This window comes from Macaca thibetana, chromosome 2, assembly GCF_024542745.1.
Source record: "Macaca thibetana thibetana isolate TM-01 chromosome 2, ASM2454274v1, whole genome shotgun sequence".
NCBI lineage: Eukaryota > Metazoa > Chordata > Mammalia > Primates > Cercopithecidae > Macaca > Macaca thibetana.
The window spans coordinates 137,007,883-137,031,044 of record NC_065579.1 but is presented as its reverse complement, the minus strand read 5'-3'; the positions used below and the strand labels follow the sequence as shown (position 1 = coordinate 137,031,044).

Below are 23,162 nucleotides of genomic sequence, written 5' to 3'. Positions count from 1 at the left end.
CCAGCCTGGGTGACACAGCGAGACTCCATCTCAAAAAAAAAAAAAAAACACTTCTAGAAATGCATCCCAAGAAAGCAATCTCCCTCAAAAAGAAGAAGCAAGAGTTGAGTTATATCCTGATGTGTTTTAAACATACCTGCAAACTTCGTAAATAATTTTAGTGCAATTTCTGCAAACGATAGTATATGAAGTCACTGGGTTATTATATAACACTTTAATCAAGAAAATTAACAACAGATATAATATGTATGTTTTATAAAATTAAAAATACATTTTAAAGGTACCCAAATTTCTTATTATTATTCTGGGGTCACAGAATTACCAGAGTTGGGGGTTTTGCCTGTGCTAGCATTGTAAGTTTCCCCCTTTTGTGCTGAGGTGTATAGAAATCATTAGGACAAGTAGTTACTAGACACCTAATGTCTGACTGTGTGGCTGTTAGGGACCACACAGGACCATAAGTGGTAGGCAAACATCTTCCCATGAGTGACAAGACCAGCCACAAACTCGAGTGTTATCATGAGCAGTTCTGTCTTTTCATGAGCAAGCACTCATGAATGCACACTTTTCATGAGTAAGTACTCGTTAATAGTACAGAGCGAATGAGATATCATTCACCATTTTAATGAAAGAACACACACTATTGTGTTAAAATCACAAGAACATGAAAAACAGGTAACAATCACACAGGCTGTCCCAGGAGAAAAAAAGTTGAGCCAGAGTTAGGCACTCTCCCAGACTTATGACCTCTGTAGATTTTCTCCATCAGAGAATTGACAGCTCTTTTTCAAGGACAGTCTTTTCTTTACCCATATTCTTTCCCTACTCTTGGATAACAAAACAACTAGCCATTGAATGGCAGAGACGCACTCCTTGGTGGACCAACTCAAAAGAGCACAAAGCCTAGAGTAATGAGCTCCTTTTAGAAATGATGGTATGAGCTCCTTTCAGAAACCCGTGTTTTCTGTCCCAAAACACAGAAGCCTGTAGACATATATGTCACTCCGTATCTTTTCTTTGCTGCTGTAGTGGCTGAAGCTGGGTACTAAATGTTTTGCACATCATTTTCCCTATGAGAGATCTCAACCCAGGTGGACAGCTTGGAACAAAAGAAACAAAAAGAAACGGCCAGGAGCGGGTCTGTAATCCCAGCACTTTGGGAGGCCAAGGCAGGTGGATCATGAGGTCAGGAGATCAAGACCATCCTGGCTAACACGGTGAAACACTGTCTCTACTAAAAATACAAAAATTAGCCAGGCATGGTGGCGGCTGTAGTCCCAGCTACCTGGGAGGCTGAGGCAGGAGAATGACATGAACCCGGGAGGCAGAGCTTGCAGTGAGCCGAGATTGCCCCACTGCACTCCAACCTGTGCGACAGAGGGAGACTCTTGTCTCAAAACAAAAACAAAGAAAAAAAAACATAAGGCTTTGAAGCCTGCCAGACCTTGTTTTGGATTCTGGCTCTGCCACTTTCTAACCGGCGACTGATCATGAGCATGTCATGTCATTAACCTCGCTGAGCCTGAGCTGCCATTTTCTGCTGTGTGACCTTGTGCAGATTGCTGTCTTCCTGCGCTTCCATTTACTCATTTATAAAATAGCAAAAATGATCTCAGAGGGGAGTAAAACAGATCAACCCTTCTCAACTAAAAACTGTGGATAAAAATGGGACTTTTGAAGATCACTATCATCTGTGCAAAGTGCTTAAGTGAGTGACCAACGCATAGCAAAGTGTTCAATATTGCTTACTGTACTTATTTTTCAAAAGACGCACAAAATTAAAATCTTCAGGGTAAAACTTCCAAAAATATAATATTTTTTTCATTTGTCGATTTGAATTCACCTACAGGAATAGGTGTTTGCAGGAAGAGACATCATCATTTAAGAAAGTACCCAGTCAGCATGGGTTATTTTATTTGTTTTACTATTAGGGTTTTAACTATTTATGTAATTTCTTCTTCATAACACATGAAATGCAATAATTCTTCATAACATAAGAGCATAAGAGCATCATAGAAGAGAATTGAACGTAACAATGATCAATGCAGAAAAGACGTGGTCAAAGCTGAGAGGCTGATAACATTTCTTAGTCCTCTATTCCTGTAAATTCATTTTAAAGGAACAAATGGCTAATATATTACAGTTTATTGAATTTTGTGATTTTCACATTTTTCCTTAAAGTGAGAGCACTTGTCAACTCAAATATATGCAGATGTTGCTAATTTCTTTTTGTGTCTTGTGGAAAACAACATAATGGGCTTCTGAAACATTTATCACATGCAGCCCAAAAGATCCTACACAGCCTCCGATTCAATCTATTTGTGCGGAATAGTCTTGCAACAAAAGACGCTGCTTCAGTGTTGTAAGTGTAGCAAGCTGAGCACCTTTAGGAAAACACAAGCACAAATCGTCTCCTCCTCCTCCTCCAGTCTGATCAATTGCATTGAAATGTTTTATGCAAAGCAGATTTTTGTTTTTAAGCCTGGAAAGTAAAATTAGTGGTTTCTCAACAACCACTTGTAGTTCCAAAACAAGTAGTTCCTCAACAACTACTTGTTAAACTCCTACTCTAAGCCTGATACTGGCCTAGGGCTGGGAATGTGAAGATGGGGATCAACAGATATGTGAGCAGCTTGCTTGATGGAGCTTGAAGCCGAGTATGAGAGAGACGTTCACCTCATATGCACCCTGAGGAGCACAGTGTCACAAACAGGCGTGTGTTTCTCAGGACAGGAAGGTGGCAGAGCAGATGGCAAGGAACCTGCCCTAGATCGTGGTGGGAACTTCATTGGAGACTTCCTTAAAGAGTTGACACTGAGATTTGAAGGATGAGTGACTGTCAAAAGTTGTATTGGGAAGAAAAAAATATAGGCAGAGAAATAGCATATACGAAGGCCCTGTAGCAAGAAAAATGCAGACACCTCTAGAGAACTAGAACATCAGAGTCCCAGGAGTATGAGATAGGGCCTTGCTACCAGGTGCCCCACAGACCATGCTGAGGTTTTAGTCTTGTAGAAACCTGACCAACATGGAGAAACCCTGTCTCTACTAAAAATACAAAATTAACCGGGCATGGTGGCACATGCCTGTAATCCCAGCTACTCGGGAGGCTGAGGCAGGAGATTTGCTTGAACCCAGGAGATGTAGGTTGTGATGAGCCGTGATCGCACCATTGCACTCCAGCCTGGGCAACAAGAGCAAAACTCCATCTCAATTAAAAAGAAAAGAAAAGAAAAGAAAGAAACAACGTATGGTATAGCCAAAGAAATGTCTTAAATATTGAGGAATTAGTTTTACATGTTAAAAATAGCACCAATCTAGACATTTTGTGCTTCTTAAAACTCACTAACACTTATTTGGCAATCTCAAAACTCATCCAAGGAAAGAAAGAATCTATTGATATAAAGTGTGTGCTGGAAGCATGATTTATAGTCACGTTAACAGCCACACAGGCAGACATTAGAAGTCCAATAACTGCTTGTCGTAGTGATTTCTGTACACTTCAGCACAAAAAGAGAACTGTTTCAGCTTGGTTCTTGGCATCTTTTTCTTTGTATTCTTTTTTTTTTTAATTTAATTTTAAAACATAACTATTTATTATAAACTTGACCAGAACCTGTGTGTAATAGTTCCATTTTTTCTCTAATATAAAAGCAATCACATCTTGTAATCCAACATTTTCCTTCCATAGTAAATTGCCCACTTCTGTCAGTGCATTGGACCACTTTGGTAGCTCAATTTACAACTGCTGCTCCAAAAGTCCTTTGAGTTTCTTAAAGGTATTATTTTGTACCACCTTGGTTTCACACAATTTCAGTCTCCACCATCTGCTTTAACAAGACTGCCGGCTTGTGTCTGCCCTACCCTAAATGGACAGAAGGTCCCAAGCAAATGAGATATATTCAGAGAGAATTTTATAGTCAGGGCTACAGTTCCCTCTTGTATAACCATGCTGCCTTTGAGACAACGGGTTTTAGCTCTCTTTTCTCTTTGTACAAACGGCTAGCTTTTTATCATTATAACAAAGTTTGAACATAAACTGGAAAATACTGCCCTATTTTAATTTCAAGAAAGGAGAAAAGAAACAAGGTCAGCTCACTTCTCCACTATAGCTGTTTATCAGTGCGGACCAAAAGGGATCAATCCAGGATCATTATCAAACATGTTCTACTACGAGCCCTTGTGTGCCTGGGTGTCACAGACTGAGGAAATTGCTATAGAAGCAAAACTACGAAGTTATCAAAAAATGACAAAGTATCTATTTGTGTTCAGTTTTCCAAGGGTCTTGGGAGACAACTAGGCATGAGAGGAGAAACAGCATAGGGATAAATAAGCTCTATGTACCATTGGGTTGATCCATCTGAAGCACAATTTCATCATGTGTATAATGGAAATAATAACCTCTCATGGACAGTCAGGGCTGCTGTGATCATCTCTGCTGACTATATATTCCTGGAAAAATTGTCTACTGTTATGTTCTAGCTCAGCCTCTTGTTTCTTTCACAGCACTAATCACAACTTGTGATTATTTTCCATATCTGCTTTTGGTTTTTCTTTCTGCCTCCTGTACTGGAATAAAAGCTCCCTGAAAGCAAAGACCTTGCCTGTGTTCTCTGGCTCAGCACAGACACTGGCCCAGTGCAGCTCACTTGTCATTCACTTGTTGAGTAAATAAATGAGTGACAGAGTACATGAGTACATGAGTGCATGCACTTAGTTGTTGGCATTATTAAATTTTTCTCGTTGGTAGCTACACTCTTAGAGAAGTCACAAAGTATCTCCAAGGTTGTTGTCTTTTTTATTAACCTGTAAAAAGAGGGCATTACTTACCCTGACTATCTCACAAGGCTGATATGGGGATCAAGTAGAATAACATAAACATATACAAGTGTTTTGTTATGTGCCTAGCATGATATAAGGCAATAGGTATTTAAGGTAAAGGAAGAATAATGCTTTATATGAAAATAAAGGAAAGATGGACTATTTAAATCATGGAGGAGCCTGACTTTTCTTTCTTTTTTCTTTTTTTTTAAACGAAGGCCAAAAGTAGGATCAGTCACCACTATCAACAAAGACAACCACAACAATGGCATCTAAACGCATTGGGCGCTCTCTATCCCTACCAGGTATTGCTCTATTTAATTCTTGTGAATGAGCCCATATAGTAGGGACCCTGCTTTACAGATGAGGGGATGGGAAAGACCATTGGGAATGTCTGAGTAACTTGCCCATGGTGACACAGTAACAGAAACAGCTGGGATTCAAACCCAGGGAATCTGACTCAAGTCTTAACTTCTTTCATGAACAAACTAGTGAGACTGAAGCAGGCAGCTTGAATACTGTGTTTCTACACCAGTGAGGCTGTATTTAAAGCCAGCACCCAGCTTTCAGTGCCCAGGATGGTAAACAATAAATACTATTTGAGGACGAGAATGCAAAAATTAGCAGCCTCCATATGTGTTCGCCCACATACCTGGATCTCCTCCTCACAGAATCAGGGAGACAAAGTTAGAATAGCTCTAGAAAGTTTTATCTGTATGTATATATATATATTTGATATTTATTTTGTGATAACATTTTATTCTGTAGAAAAATAAATATGATGCTGCATATACCATAAAAACCTAAAATGCTTTTAGTATCCATATTTCTCTTTGGTGGGTGGTGGTGGTGGGGAGAAAGCCTCCATTGCTAGAAACTCTTCTAAGGAAGGCTATATTCTACTCTAACTTGCTTGATGATACTTGATAAGTCATTCCACAACCCTTTCTTATATCTAATAAAATGACTCTAAGCATCCAATTTATAATACTTCTATTGCTTATAAGAGGCACTTTGTTTACAAGAACTGTTGCTGAGAAGACGCATATGCATTAATTTCCCTAGTTCAGGAATTCCTTCTCATTAACAGCCAAGCCTGACAGACTTTCTGAATATGGAAAGGCCATAACTCCCAATTTTAAAGATGTTGACTGTTGGAGTTACTGAGAAAGAAATGACACACAGCTCAAATAATTATGGCTTCTAGCATTTATGGAAAGAGCTTTGCCTGAATACTCCCGGGCTTTCTAGTTGGTGTTCCACTGCTTGGCTTGCTTCGGCACAGAATTAAACACAGTTGCCGTGGGTGACGTAAAGAGCTGTGTGGCAAGAAACAAACTGAGGGAATGCGCTCTGAATTAAAATGGCATTCAGTAGAGACCCCTTTTTATGCTTTGAAGAGTTGGTGGCTGAAGGAAAAATTTATTTACTGCAGGGTCCATCTACAAACCTCTATTTCATAAGGCTGAAGATATCCAGTCTCCATTTGGGCATCTGGTCAAGATTTGGGAAAATGAGGTTTGTGAGTAAAATCAACGATCTGGCTTGCCATCCATCTACTTTGCTTGTACTTCGGTTAGTGTCATATGGTAATATTCTAACATATTAATATATCAACAAATGTGCCTTTTATTTCTCCCCCACCATTTATTTTCTAACCATGGTAGTTTCAGAACTCTTCTTCATTGCTTTTGGGAAGGATGGTTACAATAAAACACAGAAGAACAATGGAAGCAAAAAGAAAATAATAATAATAAATAAACGACTGACATTTGTGCTCTAAAAGCCATTGTTACATGGTCAGTACTTGGCTCTCTGCTTCAAAAATACTGAAGTATTCAGGACATGAAGTGTATGCCATATACAAAAAAAAAAAAAAAAAAAAAAAAAAGGAAGGATTTGAATGGATCTAAATTAGTCTCCTCTCCCAGCCTATTAACAAGACATTCAGGAGCGACAGATGAGAAGGGAGAAACTAACAGGGTATGTAAAAGTTAAATGCTGGTATAAGCTCCTGAAGAGCTCCTAGGCTCTGCAGAGCCAGTCAGTACAGTTGCCACTAGGCACATGTGGCTGTTTACATTTTAAATAATTTAAAAAGTCTGTTCCTTAATTGCATTAGTCATGTTTCAAATGCTCAGTAGTTGGATAATAAAATATTTCTGTCATTGTAAAAGGTTCTGTTGGGCAAGGCTGGTCTAAAGCAAGGGACCATTTGTTTACTGTCCATTTGTTTATATATTGTGGTTGCCTTGTGTTATGGGAACAGAGTAGTTGTGTCAGAAATAGCCTGACCCATAATGCCTCAAATATTTACTACCTGCCCTTGAGAGGGAAAGTTCACTGACCTGATCTAAAGGGATAGATACTGAGCAAAAGTTGTACTGCTATGGCCCTATTTTGGGGGGGAGGTTGAGACAAGGTCTCACTCTGTCACCCAGGCTAGAGTGCAGGCAGTGGCGTGATCACAGCTCACTGCAGCCTCAACTACGTAGGCTCAAGTGATCCTTCCATCTCAGCCTCCCAATGTAAGTAGCTGGGACCACAGATATGTGTCACCACTTCTGGCTATTTTTTTTACTGTCTGTAGAGACAGAGTCTTGCTATGTTGCCCAGGATTTGGCCTTATTTTTTAAAAATACAGTATTAAAAAATGTATTTTACTCCTTTAAAACAAAAACAAAAAACTGAAGAGCTCCTAGGCTCTAGAACCTCCAGTAACCATTGTCACAGGAACGACCTGGAGGTCATCGAAACCATGGTTGTACCTGGAGAAGCCCTGAGGTCAGGACCAAGAATCCATGTGGCAGTAGCCCTCACATCTTCACTCCTAAGGGCAGGAGTGGACAAGGTGCATTCCCAGAGATGGATTCATGGCTAGTGAAAAATCATGCATGCCAAAGGCTCAGAGCAAAGCCTCACAAATAATTTTCAAGTCCTGGACTTTAAAAGAATCTCTTTGTAACTAAGGTCTAGGCCTGTGGACCATGTGGAATAAGGGGTTTTAAAAAGATTAAATTTCTACAAAACACTGGGATGGAGATTCAAAAAACAACGTGAAGTTATAGAAAATAACCAAAAGTTCAATTTTTTGCACTAGTAATTTTATGATTTGAGATTTGTACCTATTACAATACAAAGCCATACAGAAGGCTCTGCTAATTACTGCCCTCAGAATCAAGCATTGTCTAATCATCTTGCTTATCTTCGCTCAGAATTATCCAGTGGAATAATTGGCAATTAACATAGGTGGCGATATGCTTCCCTTGAAAAGAGGTTACATTTTTGTTCTTAAATGCCTTTAAAAAATTTATTGATTTTTAAATAATACAAGAAGATAAACTTTCATATTTTAGTGACTTAAAAGCAAACCCAGAGAGTTAGCATGACACTTACTATGACTTAATGTTACACTAAAGTCTATTTTTAACAATTACACATGAAAAATTAAAGTCTAGAAATATAATTACCTTTTATGGGCATGGAATTTTTATTCAATACCTTACATTACAAAAAGGATTTAAAGAGGTTTCCCAAAAACAATGAGGATTGTAGATGTGACATTCAGACCATTTTAACTTGAAGAATCCTATGTTAATTGGTATTCCATGTATCTAAATGTTATTAACAAACTTACCCAATCAGTTGCTGTAGAATGCCTTACTAAATCCTCAAAGCTATAGACCTTAGCCTTTCTGTGAGGATTTATTATTTAACACTCATTTTTAAATAAATTAATTAACAAGCAAAAATTCTTAATAATTTGACACATTTCCAGTTCCCACAATTAGAAAGAAGCCATTTATGGAGGTAGGTAGGGGAAGATTTAAGGGTGATGGTAGCAAGAGAGATGTCAACCAAGACTCCGATATTTGGAGATGAGTCAGAGAACCAAAAATTTAACAAAGAACCACATTAACACCATAAAAAAGGATGAATTCGTGTCCTTTGCAGGGACATGGATGCAGCTGGAAACCATCATTCTCAGCAAACTATCGCAAGAACAGAAAACCAAACACCGCATGTTCTCACTCATAGGTGGGAACTGAACAATGAGTCACTTGGACTCGGGAAGGGGGACATCACACATCGGGGCTTATTATGGGGAGGGGGGAGGGGGGAGGGACTGCATTGGGAGTTATACCTGATGTAAAGGACAAGTTGATGGGTGCTAATGAGTTGATGGGTGCTGACGAGTTGATGGGTGCAGCACACCAACATGGCACAAGTATACATATGTAACAAACCTGCATGTTATATACATGTACCCTAGAACTTAAAGGATAATAATAATAAAAAATTTAAAAAAAACACATCATCCTATGCATGCTCACAGAGATTAAATCATAATTAATCTGTGGCAAGCCTCTATTTAAGAAAGCACAAAGGTGTAAAAATACATTTGACATTGCTTCTCATCAAAAATGTTTCAAAAAAGTCTTTGAGTACCAAAGGGTTAGACATTAGTTATCTATAACATTGTGTTGTGGATTCCTCAATCATGTTAAGTAAATTAGGTGCTGCAATAAAACATCTTTGTGACAATTAAAGGTCAACTCAGAATAGAATAATAAAATGACAGTGAGCATAAAAATGAATCACATAATCATCAATTATTTCTGCACATATATTCTGAGCACTTGACTTTAAGTGTAATTCCTTTGTCTTGATAGTCTTGTTAACGAATTATATAGGCTCTAATGAGCCTGGGTCCTGGTGAAAATGAAAGACTTAAGAAATACGTGGTTTATTCATTAACAGCATTTATCAACAGGCTTTTTGTTAGCTCCACTGAAAAGAGGACTTAAACTATTAGCTCTGAGAAGTGAAGTGTAAAGAAAAACACAGCTTAAGAATTCTGACCTTCCGAAATGTAGACATTTATCAGAGTATGCTCTTTAGCCCTTGATATCTTTCCACAGTAAGCAGGGGTTGATTAGGGACACAAATCAAAACTGAATTTGCTTATTGTGTGACGTGAAAGCAGTAGCAATGAAATATGAAGGCTTGTTACAAAAAATGTATGTCACCAATTTATTCATCTTCTGTCATCTCAAAAGAAAAACAAATCTCTGAACGTTAAATTGTCCCATCATCAGATGATGGATTTGTAAATGCTGAGATCCTGCTTTTCAGCAAGGAGGTAACTCTAATGAATCACTATTCACCAAGTGGCATTTCATAGAACGGTGATATTAGTTAGACAAATATTCTGGGTAAGTCATGAGTTATGACTGATAAGTCATAAGATGTTGCTCAGTCATAGGCAAACATATTCAGGTTCTCAGAACCTCCTTCTGAGTTTAAAACATGAATTTGGGAGCTAAAATATTCGATCCTATTAGACATGTAAGGATACAGCTTCCCAGAAGATGAGCAAACTTTGGGATATGAGATGTTGAGTGTTACAATCTTGGGGGTGCCATTAGCTATATAAGGATACAGCTCTTCAGAAGAAAATGAGCAAACTTTGGGATATGATGCTCTCTATAATGCAGCGTGTGTCCAAGTGTCACTGTGCCTTGGACACACACTCTGTGTTAAAGCACCGAAATTCCTTAAGCCTTGAGTTTCATGTTTCACTCATAGCATAACATGGTATGATGCCTGTCTGCAAACTCTTTGATACTCAATACTCCACTCTATAGTGTGCACCCCAGTAAAAATTCTTGTCTATATTTATGTACTTGTTTTCTTATTGGAGTTGATATATATCCTGATCTCTAAGGAGTGACACAGACAAAAAGATCTTCATGTATTCCTCACAGGCCACTGAATTCAACCCAGAACAGCAGAAAATTTCCATTGTTAGCTACTACTATGTGCTAGTAAAATTTCAGACCCTTCATTTAAATTATCTCATTTAATCCACTCAACAATTTTGAATGTAAAGTTGTACTAGTCTCACTTCAAAAATAAGAAATGACTTTGAGAGGTTAGAAACACGTTATCTAAGCTATCACAGGCATGTGTGGTTAGGGATGTCCTTAGAAAAGAAGCTTAGACCTTTTTGATTCCAAAACCAATGGTTCCTTAACCACTGTGGTATAATGTTCCTGACCCCGAGATGGCCTCAATCTCTTTTTGCAGCGATATCACTTCATTTGTGTAATGTTCCTTATTTCGTTGACCCTTAGTATTTCCACTGAAACTTATTATTCACAAAGAGGTCATACTCTAAACTGGTATTCGTGCCAGCAGCATCCTGGCAAGTCTCAAGGGTGAACACAGTCAGCTGGTGGGCTGTGGGTACGAGAACATAAATACAACCCAGAAAAAAAATCACATCTGATCCTTCTGCCTGCAAATGATAAATGGTACATGGCAAACTCTCCAGCAGAGATGACTGTGTGTATAGCTAGCACTGTCTCCATGAGAAAACGTAGCTCTTCTATGAAGTAGTATGAACAGCATTAATGCCTGTCAAATGGAAGTTGTGTTTTCTGTGATAGCTTGGACAACCACATACTTACTGAACTGCTTTTGCACTGAGTGGTGACAGCCAACATATCCCATGAGCAGGATGGCTCACTGTGAATACTTGATCTATATCAATGGTTATTAGGCTACTCTGAAGGAAGGTAAGAGGAAGAATGTCTAGCTCTCAGATTGTCACATCCTGGGATTTGGTATCAAGGAAAGTGGGGATGTTCTTGAAATACTAAAGAATGTGATAAAATCCCTTGCTTGGAGGAGACTTTAAGTGAACATGGATAATTTACAGAAATAAAGATTACATAGTTGTTCAGGTCATTTTCTGTAAGAATTCATGCACATCCAGCCCCAAGTAAAATTATGAAGTATGAACAGCCTATCTCATGTTTCTTAATGAATATTTTTCAATAATTATTATTCCTCTCACGACTTTGCATTTTCTTGTGATTTTAGAACTCATGGTTATACTCTGACCTCAGGAATTTGCTCTCTCCAAATAGTATGGGTCTCATTCCTCATCTTTAAAATTTGTCAAAAGGCTGATTCGGTGTTGGTGTACTTGCAGCTAATATATAACAAATATAGTTTAGTATGGCTAAGGAGGCTACTCAGTCCAAAAGAAAAAAAAAGGTTTACATTTTAATTTGTGCTCACATTTTTTTTTTTTTTTTTCATGGCGGAAAACCGAGTATTTTTTTTTTTCTTGTTCCTCCTTTTTTTTTTAAATTTATTTATTATTATTATACTTTAAGTTGTAGGGTACATGTGCATAACGTGCAGGTTTGTTACATATGTATACTTGTGCCATGTTGGTGTGCTGCACCCATCAACTCGTCATTTACATCAGGTATAACTCCCAGTGCAATCCCTCCCCCCTCCCCCCTCCCCATGAAAGGCCCCGGTGTGTGATGTTCCCCTTTCTGAGTCCAAATGATCTCATTGTTCAGTTCCCACCTATGAGTGAGAACAAGCGATGTTTGGTTTTCTGTTCTTGTGATAGTTTGCTAAGAATGATGGTTTCCAGCTGCATCCATGTCCCTACAAAGGACACAAACTCATCCTTTTTGATGGCTGCATAGTATTCCATGGTGTATATGTGCCACATTTTCTTAATCCACTCTGTCACTGATGGACATTTGGGTTGATTCCAAGTCTTTGCTATTGTGAATACTGCTGCAATAAACATACATGTGCATGTGTCTTTATAGCAGCATAATTTATAATCCTTTGGGTATATACCCAGTAATGGGATGGCTGGGTCATATGGTACATCTAGTTCTAGATCCTTGAGGAATCGCCATACTGTTTTCCATAATGGTTGAACTAGTTTACAATCCCACCAACAGTGTAAAAATGTTCCTATTTCTCCACATCCTCTCCAGAACCTGTTGTTTCCTGACTTTTTAATGATCGCCATTCTAACTGGTGTGAGATGGTATCTCATTGTGGTTTTGATTTGCATTTCTCTGATGGCCAGTGATGATGAGCATTTTTTCATGTGTCTGTTGGCTGTATGAATGTCTTCTTTTGAGAAATGTCTGTTCATATCCTTTGCCCACTTTTTGATGGGGTGGTTTGTTTTTTTCTTGTAAATTTGTTGGAGTTCTTTGTAGGTTCTGGATATTAGCCCTTTGTCAGATGAGTAGATTGCAAAAATGTTCTCCCATTCTGTAGGTTGCCTGTTCACTCTGACAATAGTTGCTTTTGCTGTGCAGAAGCTCTTTAGTTTAATGAGATCCCATTTGTCAATTTTAGCTTTTGCTGCCGTTGCTTTTGGTGTTTTAGACATGAAGTCTTTGCCCATGCCTATGTCCTGAATGGTACTACCTAGGTTTTCCTCTAGGATTTTTATGGTACTAGGTCTAACATTTAAGTCTCTAATCCATCTTGAATTAATTTTCGTATAAGGAGTAAGGAAAGGATCCAGTTTCAGCTTTCTACTTATGGCTAGCCAATTTTCCCAGCACCATTTATTAAATAGGGAATCCTTTCCCCATTTCTTGTTTCTCTCAGGTTTGTCAAAAACCAGATGGCTGTAGATGTGTGGTATTATTTCTGAGGACTCTGTTCTGTTCCATTGGTCTATATCTCTGTTTTGGTACCAGTACCATGCTGTTTTGGTTACTGTAGCCTTGTAGTATAGTTTGAAGTCAGGTAGCGTGATGTCTCCAGCTTTGTTCTTTTGACTTAGGATTGTCTTGGAGATGTGGGCTCTTTTTTGGTTCCATATGAACTTTAAAGCAGTTTTTTCCAATTCTGTGAAGAAACTCATTGGTAGCTTGATGGGGATGACAATGAATCTATAAATTACCTTGGGCAGTATGGCCATTTTCACGATATTGATTCTTCCTATCCATGAGCATGGTATGTTCTTCCATTTGTTTGTGTCCTCTTTGATTTCACTGAGCAGTGGTTTGTAGTTCTCCTTGAAGAGGTCCTTTACATCCCTTGTAAGTTGGATTCCTAGGTATTTTATTCTCTTTGAAGCAATTGTGAATGGAAGTTCATTCCTGATTTGGCTCTCTGTTTGTCTGTTACTGCTGTATAAGAATGCTTCTGATTTTTGCACATTAATTTTGTATCCTGAGACTTTGCTGAAGTTGCTTATCAGCTTAAGGAGATTTTGGGCTGAGACAATGGGGTTTTCTAAATATACAATCATGTCATCTGCAAACAGGGACAATTTGACTTCTTCTTTTCCTAACTGAATACCCTTGATTTCTTTCTCTTGCCTAATTGCCCTAGCCAGAACTTCCAACACTATGTTGAATAGGAGTGGTGAGAGAGGGTATCCCTGTCTTGTGCCAGTTTTCAAAGGGAATTTTTCCAGTTTTTGCCCATTCAGTATGATATTGGCTGTGGGTTTGTCATAAATAGCTCTTATTATTTTGAGGTACATTCCATCAATACCGAATTTATTGAGCGTTTTTAGCATGAAGGGCTGTTGAATTTTGTCAAAAGCCTTTTCTGCATCTATTGAGATAATCATGTGGTTCTTGTCTTTGGTTCTGTTTATATGCTGGATTATGTTTATTGATTTGCGAATGTTGAACCAGCCTTGCATCCCAGGGATGAAGCCCACTTGATCATGGTGGATAAGCTTTTTGATGTGCTGCTGTATCCGGTTTGCCAGTATTTTATTGAGGATTTTTGCATCGATGTTCATCAGGGATATTGGTCTAAAATTCTCTTTTTTTGTTGTGTCTCTGCCAGGCTTTGGTATCAGGATGATGTTGGCCTCATAAAATGAGTTAGGGAGGATTCCCTCTTTTTCTATTGATTGGAATAGTTTCAGAAGGAATGGTACCAACTCCTCCTTGTACCTCTGGTAGAATTCAGCTGTGAATCCATCTGATCCTGGACTTTTTTTGGTTGGTAGGCTATTAATTATTGCCTCAATTTCAGAGCCTGCTATTGGTCTATTCAGGGATTCAACTTCTTCCTGGTTTAGTCTTGGAAGAGTGTAAGTGTCCAGGAAATTATCCATTTCTTCTAGATTTTCCAGTTTATTTGCGTAGAGGTGTTTATAGTATTCTCTGATGGTAGTTTGTATTTCTGTGGGGTCGGTGGTGATATCCCCTTTATCATTTTATTGCGTCGATTTGATTCTTCTCTCTTTTCTTCTTTATTAGTCTTGCTAGTGGTCTGTCAATTTTGTTGATCTTTTCAAAAAACCAACTCCTGGATTCATTGATTTTTTGGAGAGTTTTTTGTGTCTCTATCTCCTTCAGTTCTGCTCTGATCTTAGTTATTTCTTGCCTTCTGCTAGCTTTCGAATGTGTTTGCTCTTGCTTCTCTAGTTCTTTTAATTGCGATGTTAGAGTGTCAATTTTAGATCTTTCCTGCTTTCTCTTGTGGGCATTTAGTGCTATAAATTTCCCTCTACACACTGCTTTAAATGTGTCCCAGAGATTCTGGTATGTTGTATCTTTGTTCTCACTGGTTTCAAAGAACATCTTTATTTCTGCCTTCATTTCGTTATGTACCCAGTAGTCATTCAGGAGCAGGTTGTTCAGTTTCCATGTAGTTGAGCGGTTTTGATTGAGTTTCTTAGTCCTGAGTTCTAGTTTGATTGCACTGTGGTCTGAGAGAGAGTTTGTTATAATTTCTGTTCTTGTACATTTGCTGAGGAGTGCTTTACTTCCAATTACGTGGTCGATTTTGGAGTAAGTACGATGTGGTGCTGAGAAGAATGTATATTCTGTTGATTTGGGGTGGAGAGTTCTATAGATGTCTATTAGGTCTGCTTGCTGCAGAGATGAGTTCAATTCCTGGATATCCTTGTTAACTTTCTGTCTCGTTGATCTGTCTAATGTTGACAGTGGAGTGTTGAAGTCTCCCATTATTATTGTATGGGAGTCTAAGTCTCTTTGTAAGTCTCTAAGGACTTGCTTGATGAATCTGGGTGCTCCTGTATTGGGTGCATATATATTTAGGATAGTTAGCTCTTCCTGTTGAATTGATCCCTTTACCATTATGTAATGGCCTTCTTTGTCTCTTTTGATCTTTGATGGTTTAAAGTCTGTTTTATCAGAGACTAGGATTGCAACCCCCGCTTTTTTTTGTTCTCCATTTGCTTGGTAAATCTTCCTCCATCCCTTTATTTTGAGCCTATGTATGTCTCTGCGTGTGAGATGGGTCTCCTGAATACAGCAGACTGATGGGTCTTGACTCTTTATCCAGTTTGCCAGTCTGTGTCTTTTAATTGGAACATTTAGTCCATTTACATTTAAGGTTAAGATTGTTATGTGTGAACTTGATCCTGCCATTATGATATTAACTGGTTATTTTGCTCGTTAGTTGATGCTGTTTCTTCCTAGCATCGATGGTCTTTACATTTTGGCATGTTTTTGCAATGGCTGGTACCGGTTGTTCCTTTCCATGTTTAGTGCTTCCTTCAGGGTCTCTTGTAAGGCAGGCCTAGTGGTGACAAAATCTCTAAGCATTTGCTTATCTGTAAAGGATTTTATTTCTCCTTCACTTATGAAACTTAGTTTGGCTGGATATGAAATTCTGGGTTGAAAATTCTTTTCTTTAAGAATGTTGAATATTGGCCCCCACTCTCTTCTGGCTTGGAGAGTTTCTGCCGAGAGATCTGCTGTTAGTCTGATGGGCTTCCCTTTGTGGGTAACCCGACCTTTCTCTCTGGCTGCCCTTAAGATTTTTTCCTTCATTTCCACTTTGGTGAATCTGGCAATTATGTGTCTTGGAGTTGCTCTTCTCGAGGAGTATCTTTGTGGCGTTCTCTGTATTTCCTGGATTTGAATGTTGGCCTGCCCTACTAGGTTGGGGAAGTTCTCCTGGATGATATCCTGAAGAGTGTTTTCCAACTTGGTTCCATTTTCCCCCTCACTTTCAGGCACCCCAATCAGACATAGATTTGGTCTTTTTACATAATCCCATACTTCTTGCAGGCTTTGTTCATTTCTTTTTCTTCTTTTTTCTTTTGGTTTCTCTTCTCGCTTCATTTCATTCATTTGATCCTCAATCACAGATACTCTTTCTTCCAGTTGATCGAGTCGGTTATTGAAGCTTGTGCATTTGTCACGTATTTCTCGTGTCATGGTTTTCATCTCTTTCATTTCGTTTATGACCTTCTCTGCATTAATTACTCTAGCCATCAATTCTTCCACTTTTTTTTCAAGATTTTTAGTTTCTTTGCGCTGGGTACGTAATTCCTCCTTTAGCTCTGAGAAATTTGATGGACTGAAGCCTTCTTCTCTCATCTCGTCAAAGTCATTCTCCGTCCAGCTTTGATCCGTTGCTGGCGATGAGCTGCGCTCCTTTGCCGGGGGAGATGCGCTCTTATTTTTGGAATTTCCAGCTTTTCTGCCCTGCTTTTTCCCCCATCTTTGTGGTTTTATCTGCCTCTGGTCTTTGATGATGGTGATGTACTGATGGGGTTTTGGTGTAGGTGTCCTTCCTGTTTGATAGTTTTCCTTCTAACAGTCAGGACCCTCAGCTGTAGGTCTGTTGGAGATTGCTTGAGGTCCACTCCAGACCCTGTTTGCCTGGGTATCAGCAGCAGAGGTTGCAGAAGATAGAATATTTCTGAACAGCGAGTGTACCTGTCTGATTCTTGCTTTGGAAGCTTCCTCTCAGGGGTGTACTCCACCCTGTGAGGTGTGGGGTGTCAGACTGCCCCTAGTGGGGGATGTCTCCCAGTTAGGCTACTCAGGGGTCAGGGACCCACTTGAGCAGGGAGTCTGTCCCTTCTCAGATCTCAACCTCCGTGTTGGGAGATCCACTGCTCTCTTCAAAGCTGTCAGACAGAGTCGTTTGAGTCTGCAGAGGTTTTGGCTGTGTTTGTTATTGCCCTGTCCCCAGAGGTGGAGTCTACAGAGACAGGCAGGTTTCCTTGAGCTGCTGTGAGCTCCACCCAGTTCGAGCTTCCCAGCAGCTTTGTTTACCTACTTAAGCCTCAGCAATGGTGGGCGCCCCTCCCCCAGCCTCGCTGCTGCCTTGCTGCGAGATCGCAGACTGCTGTGCTAGCAATGAGGAAGGCTCTGTGGGTGTGGGACCCTCCTGGCCAGGTGTGGGATATGATCTCCTGGTGTGCCTGTTTGCTTAAAGCGCAGTATTGGGGTGGGAGTTACCCGATTTTCCAGGTGTTGTGTGTCTCAGTTCCCCTGGCTAGGAAAAGGGATTCCCTTCCCCCTTGCGCTTCCCAGGTGTGGCAATGCCTCGCCCTGCTTCAGCTCTCGCTGGTCGGGCTGCAGCAGCTGACCAGCACCGATCGTCCGGCACTCCCCAGTGAGATGAACCCAGTACCTCAGTTGAAAATGCAGAAATCACCGGTCTTCTGTGTGGCTTGCGCTGGGAGTTGGAGACTGGAGCTGTTCCTATTCGGCCATCTTGCTCCGCCCCCTGCTCACATCTTAAGAGTGAATGTTATATGAATAAGACTTCCTTTTTCCTTAGCAGAGCCAAGTCACAGAGAGAGCTCTGTGAAGGGGGCTATGTTCTACAGTCCTCAGATAAAAACACTCATTGTATTCACAGCGCAGATCTTCAGTGCCAGACTACTCAGACATTCTGCTCATCTGGGTGCCCTTTCTAACACGCCTGTCCTAGTGTTTTAAAATCTAGTTACCAAAGCATGTAACCAGGTTACCTTTCCCACTGATTCTTCACTTCCAAATTGAAGAATACTTAAATGTAAAGATTTTTTAAATAGTATTTTTTGGAATACTATCAAAGAAAGATGTACGTATGGTTGGATTTGGAAAAAGGAAGGACAAGAAAAACAAACAAAATATGACCACCATATCAATAGGTGGAAGAGTAACAGATACGATAATGGTAACAATATCTACCTGTGTTCCGTATGGTACAGCTCATCACAAAGAAAAGTGACGAGGAAGGAAAAAGGAAGGTGAGAATATACAAATAATTTGGGTACACTGATAATTTAGTGAATGTGATTACAAATATTCACATGGAAGAAGCATGTTAGTTAGGAAGACACAAACACTTCTATTTCCATTTTTGTAAGGTAGAGGCTTGCATAATGACCTTACTAGTTTGTATAAACCCAGATTCTGAATGATCAGCCTGAAGCATGGCTCCAGATAAAACAGCCTGTGTTTAAGCTCATAAAAGTCAGAGGTATGGCCTCAGATTGGGACAATCCTAACGTCCATCAATTGATTCCACCTTCCAGACACTCTACAGAACATCAAACATCAGAAAGAACCCGGGAAAACTTTCATCAATCATCTGCATACTTCTGGTGCACTTGAATGTACCCTGTCATATAGATAAATTACCCAGATGTCAAGCTAATTTTTTCAGTTTCCACTTGAAAGCTTTGTGTTGCCTAGGTCGAGTCAATATTAAATTAATATTTTCCCTTTCCCCCCACTATTCTAGGGACCATATTTCTGGATTATTGTTATACAGCATGATCTGGAGAATATGGTTAATCTGATATTCCAGTTGACTGAATGATGCCTTTAATATATGCATCATACCGATTTTATAGTGTTATTTTTATTCATGTTTCTGGTCATATCTTGTTCATTTCTCCTTTTTCACAGAAAACTCCTTGCGACTACATTTAAGCACCCTCAAAGACTTCATGATGTTCCTGATACTATGTATTACATGATTAATAGATGCTTGTTGAGTGGATTAATCTAGAACATGTGGGTGACCGGTATTCAAACAGCTATGTTATAAAGACAGACTAGAGACAGAACTGTGTCCCACATGAATGTGTCCTTCTTGATCATGCATAAGATATTTTAGCCTTATTACCTTATTATACTTGAAGGTCATCATTACAAATTGTAAAAGCTGCTATTTAAAGAGGTTTAGTTGATAAGACAGTAGATCATGTCATACCCTTGTGTAACACCCTTCCATGGTTACCACTGCTCTAAGGATAAAAGTCAAGTCCCACATACATCCTAAAATGACTTAGTTCTGGACCATCTCTCTATACCTGCAGCCTTGGCTCACACATTCTCTCTGTTCCATGTACTTCAGTCATGTTTTTTTCTGTTTTTCACATCCTCAGAAACACAAAAATTCCTCCTACTGCAAGCCATTTGCCATGTTTAATCAGAATTCTCCAACTTATTTTCCTTCCCTAACCAGCCAATGTCCATTACTTCATTTTATCTTGACTCAAGCATCATTCTCTCAAAAGGGTCTTTTGAGACAGCTTCTACCTTCAACATGAGTAAACTTACTTAGGTACAGGCCCTCAAAACACTCAGAACATGGATTGCAGTTTGTAATTAAGAATTCGTTCGCGAGATCACTGAATAAAGTCAAATTCCTTCCACCAGACTCTGGACGACATAGAAGGAGGATTCTCACTTAGTTTGCTCACCACCGGATCCCCAGTGCCTAGCACAGTGCATAGCAGAAAGGAGTCACTCAGTAAATATTAGTGAGTGAATAAACAAATGAATGTGTGATTTTTCCTCTGACTTATTCACAGATATTTTTCATTTGCAAGGTTATATATAAGGAGCTGTGAATATTTTAAACAGTGGGTAACTCATTAACTTAGACATTAATGAAAATCATTTGGGATTTTCATTATTCTAAACCCAATCACTCTGTTTCCTTAATCAAGTATACTGTCCATGGTAACAGTTAAATCTGGCAATGGTATGGGATTTGTCAGAGATTTTTGTCTATGTGAAAATTACTTCATACCCCTGGCTGAAACTGAACAAGAGAATTCAAAGCAACATGACCCCTTCTGAATTCAAGGAATCACTGAAAATGTCAATTACTGCTAGATAGACAGGCAGAAAAGAATACATTCTTGTCTGTACATCTTTTGTCCTGCAAGACGTATGCTCCTGTTCCATTTTCTGAACAGTCTAGTAAAATTTAATTTACTTTTTCAATTTGTCTCCAGCCAAGCTTCCTTCTGTCAGCTATGCAGACATTTCGGGGCTAGCCACGTAGAGTAATAGGAGAAGGACAATGAGAATTAAATTACCTGTGCATTTGCGATCTGTGTCTTCTTTTTTTGACCCACTAATCGTCAACTTGCAGTTGAAGTTTTCCTCCCAGTATTCAGCAAACCATACATTTCTTCTGTTATTTTCAAGTGTACGGGATGTAAAGTAGGCATCAAACCCTAAACAGAGTTAAATGAAAAGGTCAGTGCTTGCAGGGCACTGCTGGCACATTCAGAAATAAAAATAAAAGTGACTTTTTCTCTTTGTTTTAGTGAACTGGATCCTTTTGTGTGCCAACCAAAAAAAAAAAAAATTAACAGAAGGAGGAAAAATATTCTAATTGCATTAATCTATGACTAAATTCCTAGTTCAATCTGACAGGTAGGTAGTTACTAGCATAATTTCCATTTGTAGGTGAGAAAACAGAGAGTTATAAGAAATAGTAACATGCCTAAAGTCAACCATTATGCCACATTCTGCATCCCTAATCGTGTTAGCTCCTGATCCATGAATATTATTTTAAGAACCTCCTTTCACTTAGCAATATCCCATTATGTAATTGACTTTCTAGTCAAATTAGAAGGAAAAGTTTTTGAAGAGGTTGTAGGTGAACTGACTCCAATATAAATCTCAATCCAATGTATAAAGAGTATCCAGATAAGCAGGAATGAGGAGGCCAGGGAACTCTCTAGCTTCCTCTTTAGGACAGTGTGACTTTAAATAGTCGTATGGGGTCACAAGATCTTGCAAGAGTCATAGTGGAAAAAGAGATTGGATTCAGTGTCCCTAGGCTCAAATCCCAAATCTATGAATCTCACTCAGTCATGGACCCATGAGCGGGTACACACTTAACCTATCTGATTTTCCTTCAATCCACTAGCAGCAATGAAGACTACACCATCTCCTTCCCCCACAGCATCTTGTTTGTGGCCATGGAAAAACTTTGGAAACTTACAAAGCTGAGTTCTATGATCAAGAACCATAGGGAAAAAAATGGACCTACTTTCAGAACACTTAAATTATTCAAAGTTTTCCCTTACCTGTAAGGCCATAAAAAAGGAATAATTACAATTACAAAAATAAGAAGTATTTTATGTACATTTTCTCATAAAATGTCACATCAGCCAAAGGAAGTGGTAGTCTCAGATCCATACTCTAAAGTTTAAAATGAAGGCTTAGAGAAGAATTTGGACCCACATCTGCCTAATTCCAGACCCTGGTTTCTGACACCCATGCTATGGGGCAGTGAGTCTCACATTTTGGTGGGCATTGCAATCATTTGGAGAGCTGATAAAGAATACAGAGTCCAGCTCATTGAGGTAGGCTGTATCTGAGTCTTGTTATTTTTTTTTTCAAGTTCCCCCGCAAATTCTCTTAGCCTCCAATGGTCAACAACTACTGCTATGAAGCTCTTCCATGGCCCACTTACCAAGCCACTTCCTCTCTTTCTCTACTAGATGCCCCATCACCAACTTACTGTATCAGCTATTGATTCCATAGGGCAACTGGGTGGTTCGACAGGTAGAAGAGCAAAAACAATCATGTGTTCAGCTATTGGAATGGATAAGTCAATCAAAACGGCAAAACCCACTACACAGTCTGACAGTCCTGAGCCAAAGCCACTTTCAAAAAATGAAGCTCCTCTCAGACAATTCAAAGCAGCAGAAGCAGAGGTCAAATGGATATTATTCCATTTAGTTACTTCTTGCTGACTTGCCTCTTCTTAGCTGAGTCAGATTCTTTCAGGATCTAAGTGTCTGTTTATTCTTCTAGCTAGGGAAAAACATAAATTAAGTCTTGAAGTTTGCTTCTATTCAATTTTGCTCACAAAGAATAAAATTGTCCACGAGAGACTTAAGTTTTAAGAGAGATCTTGTTGTAGCCATGTATTTACAATGCCTTGGAATATACTTGGCAGCTCTCTGGGTTAGGCATACACTATAGCTTTTCTTTACTAATGGCTATGGAGCTTCTGATACAGAATGGTTTAAAGTTTTCCCTCTGGCTGAAGTCACCAAGCCATCACTCTTGGTCTGTCATTATAGTTCCTGCAACCTAAAGATTCTACCTATCTTGTTTGAGGAATAGACTGTCCAATACAAGATATACAGTTACCAAGGTGGAGCAGAGGGAATGTCAGGGGTAGAAGCAAAAATTAGAATGACTCTATTAATATTATTATATATGTGTGTGTGTGTGTGTGATAGTGAATTGATATTTTCTTCCAAACTTTCTACTAGAGCCAAGAAGAAAAGTAATCTGAACACATATCCCATTACTATTAAATTGTCAGAATATTTAAATATAAACCAAGGCACCAAGACCAGAGTTTTAGGTCACTGGAAAGAGAATCAGAGTCATGTAAAAGGAGATCATTCTTTTATGCAGGGCAGATGGTATTTTTATTATGAAATTGTTCCTTTTATTAGACAGATAAATTTAATTTCAAAAATTAATCTCCAGGTGCCTCTGAAGCAAATG

At 39.1% G+C, this 23,162-nt stretch overlaps 1 protein-coding gene across 1 annotated transcript in view; it reads right to left on the bottom strand.

Annotated features, from left to right (window-relative positions):
• GRM7 (glutamate metabotropic receptor 7) overlaps positions 1-23,162 on the bottom strand; it is a 912,442-nt gene that overhangs the window by 324,359 nt on the left and 564,921 nt on the right. The window contains exon 5 of the mRNA XM_050778591.1: positions 20,720-20,860. Coding sequence (XP_050634548.1) covers positions 20,720-20,860 — 141 coding nt within the window. The remainder of the gene's footprint in view (positions 1-20,719; positions 20,861-23,162) is intronic.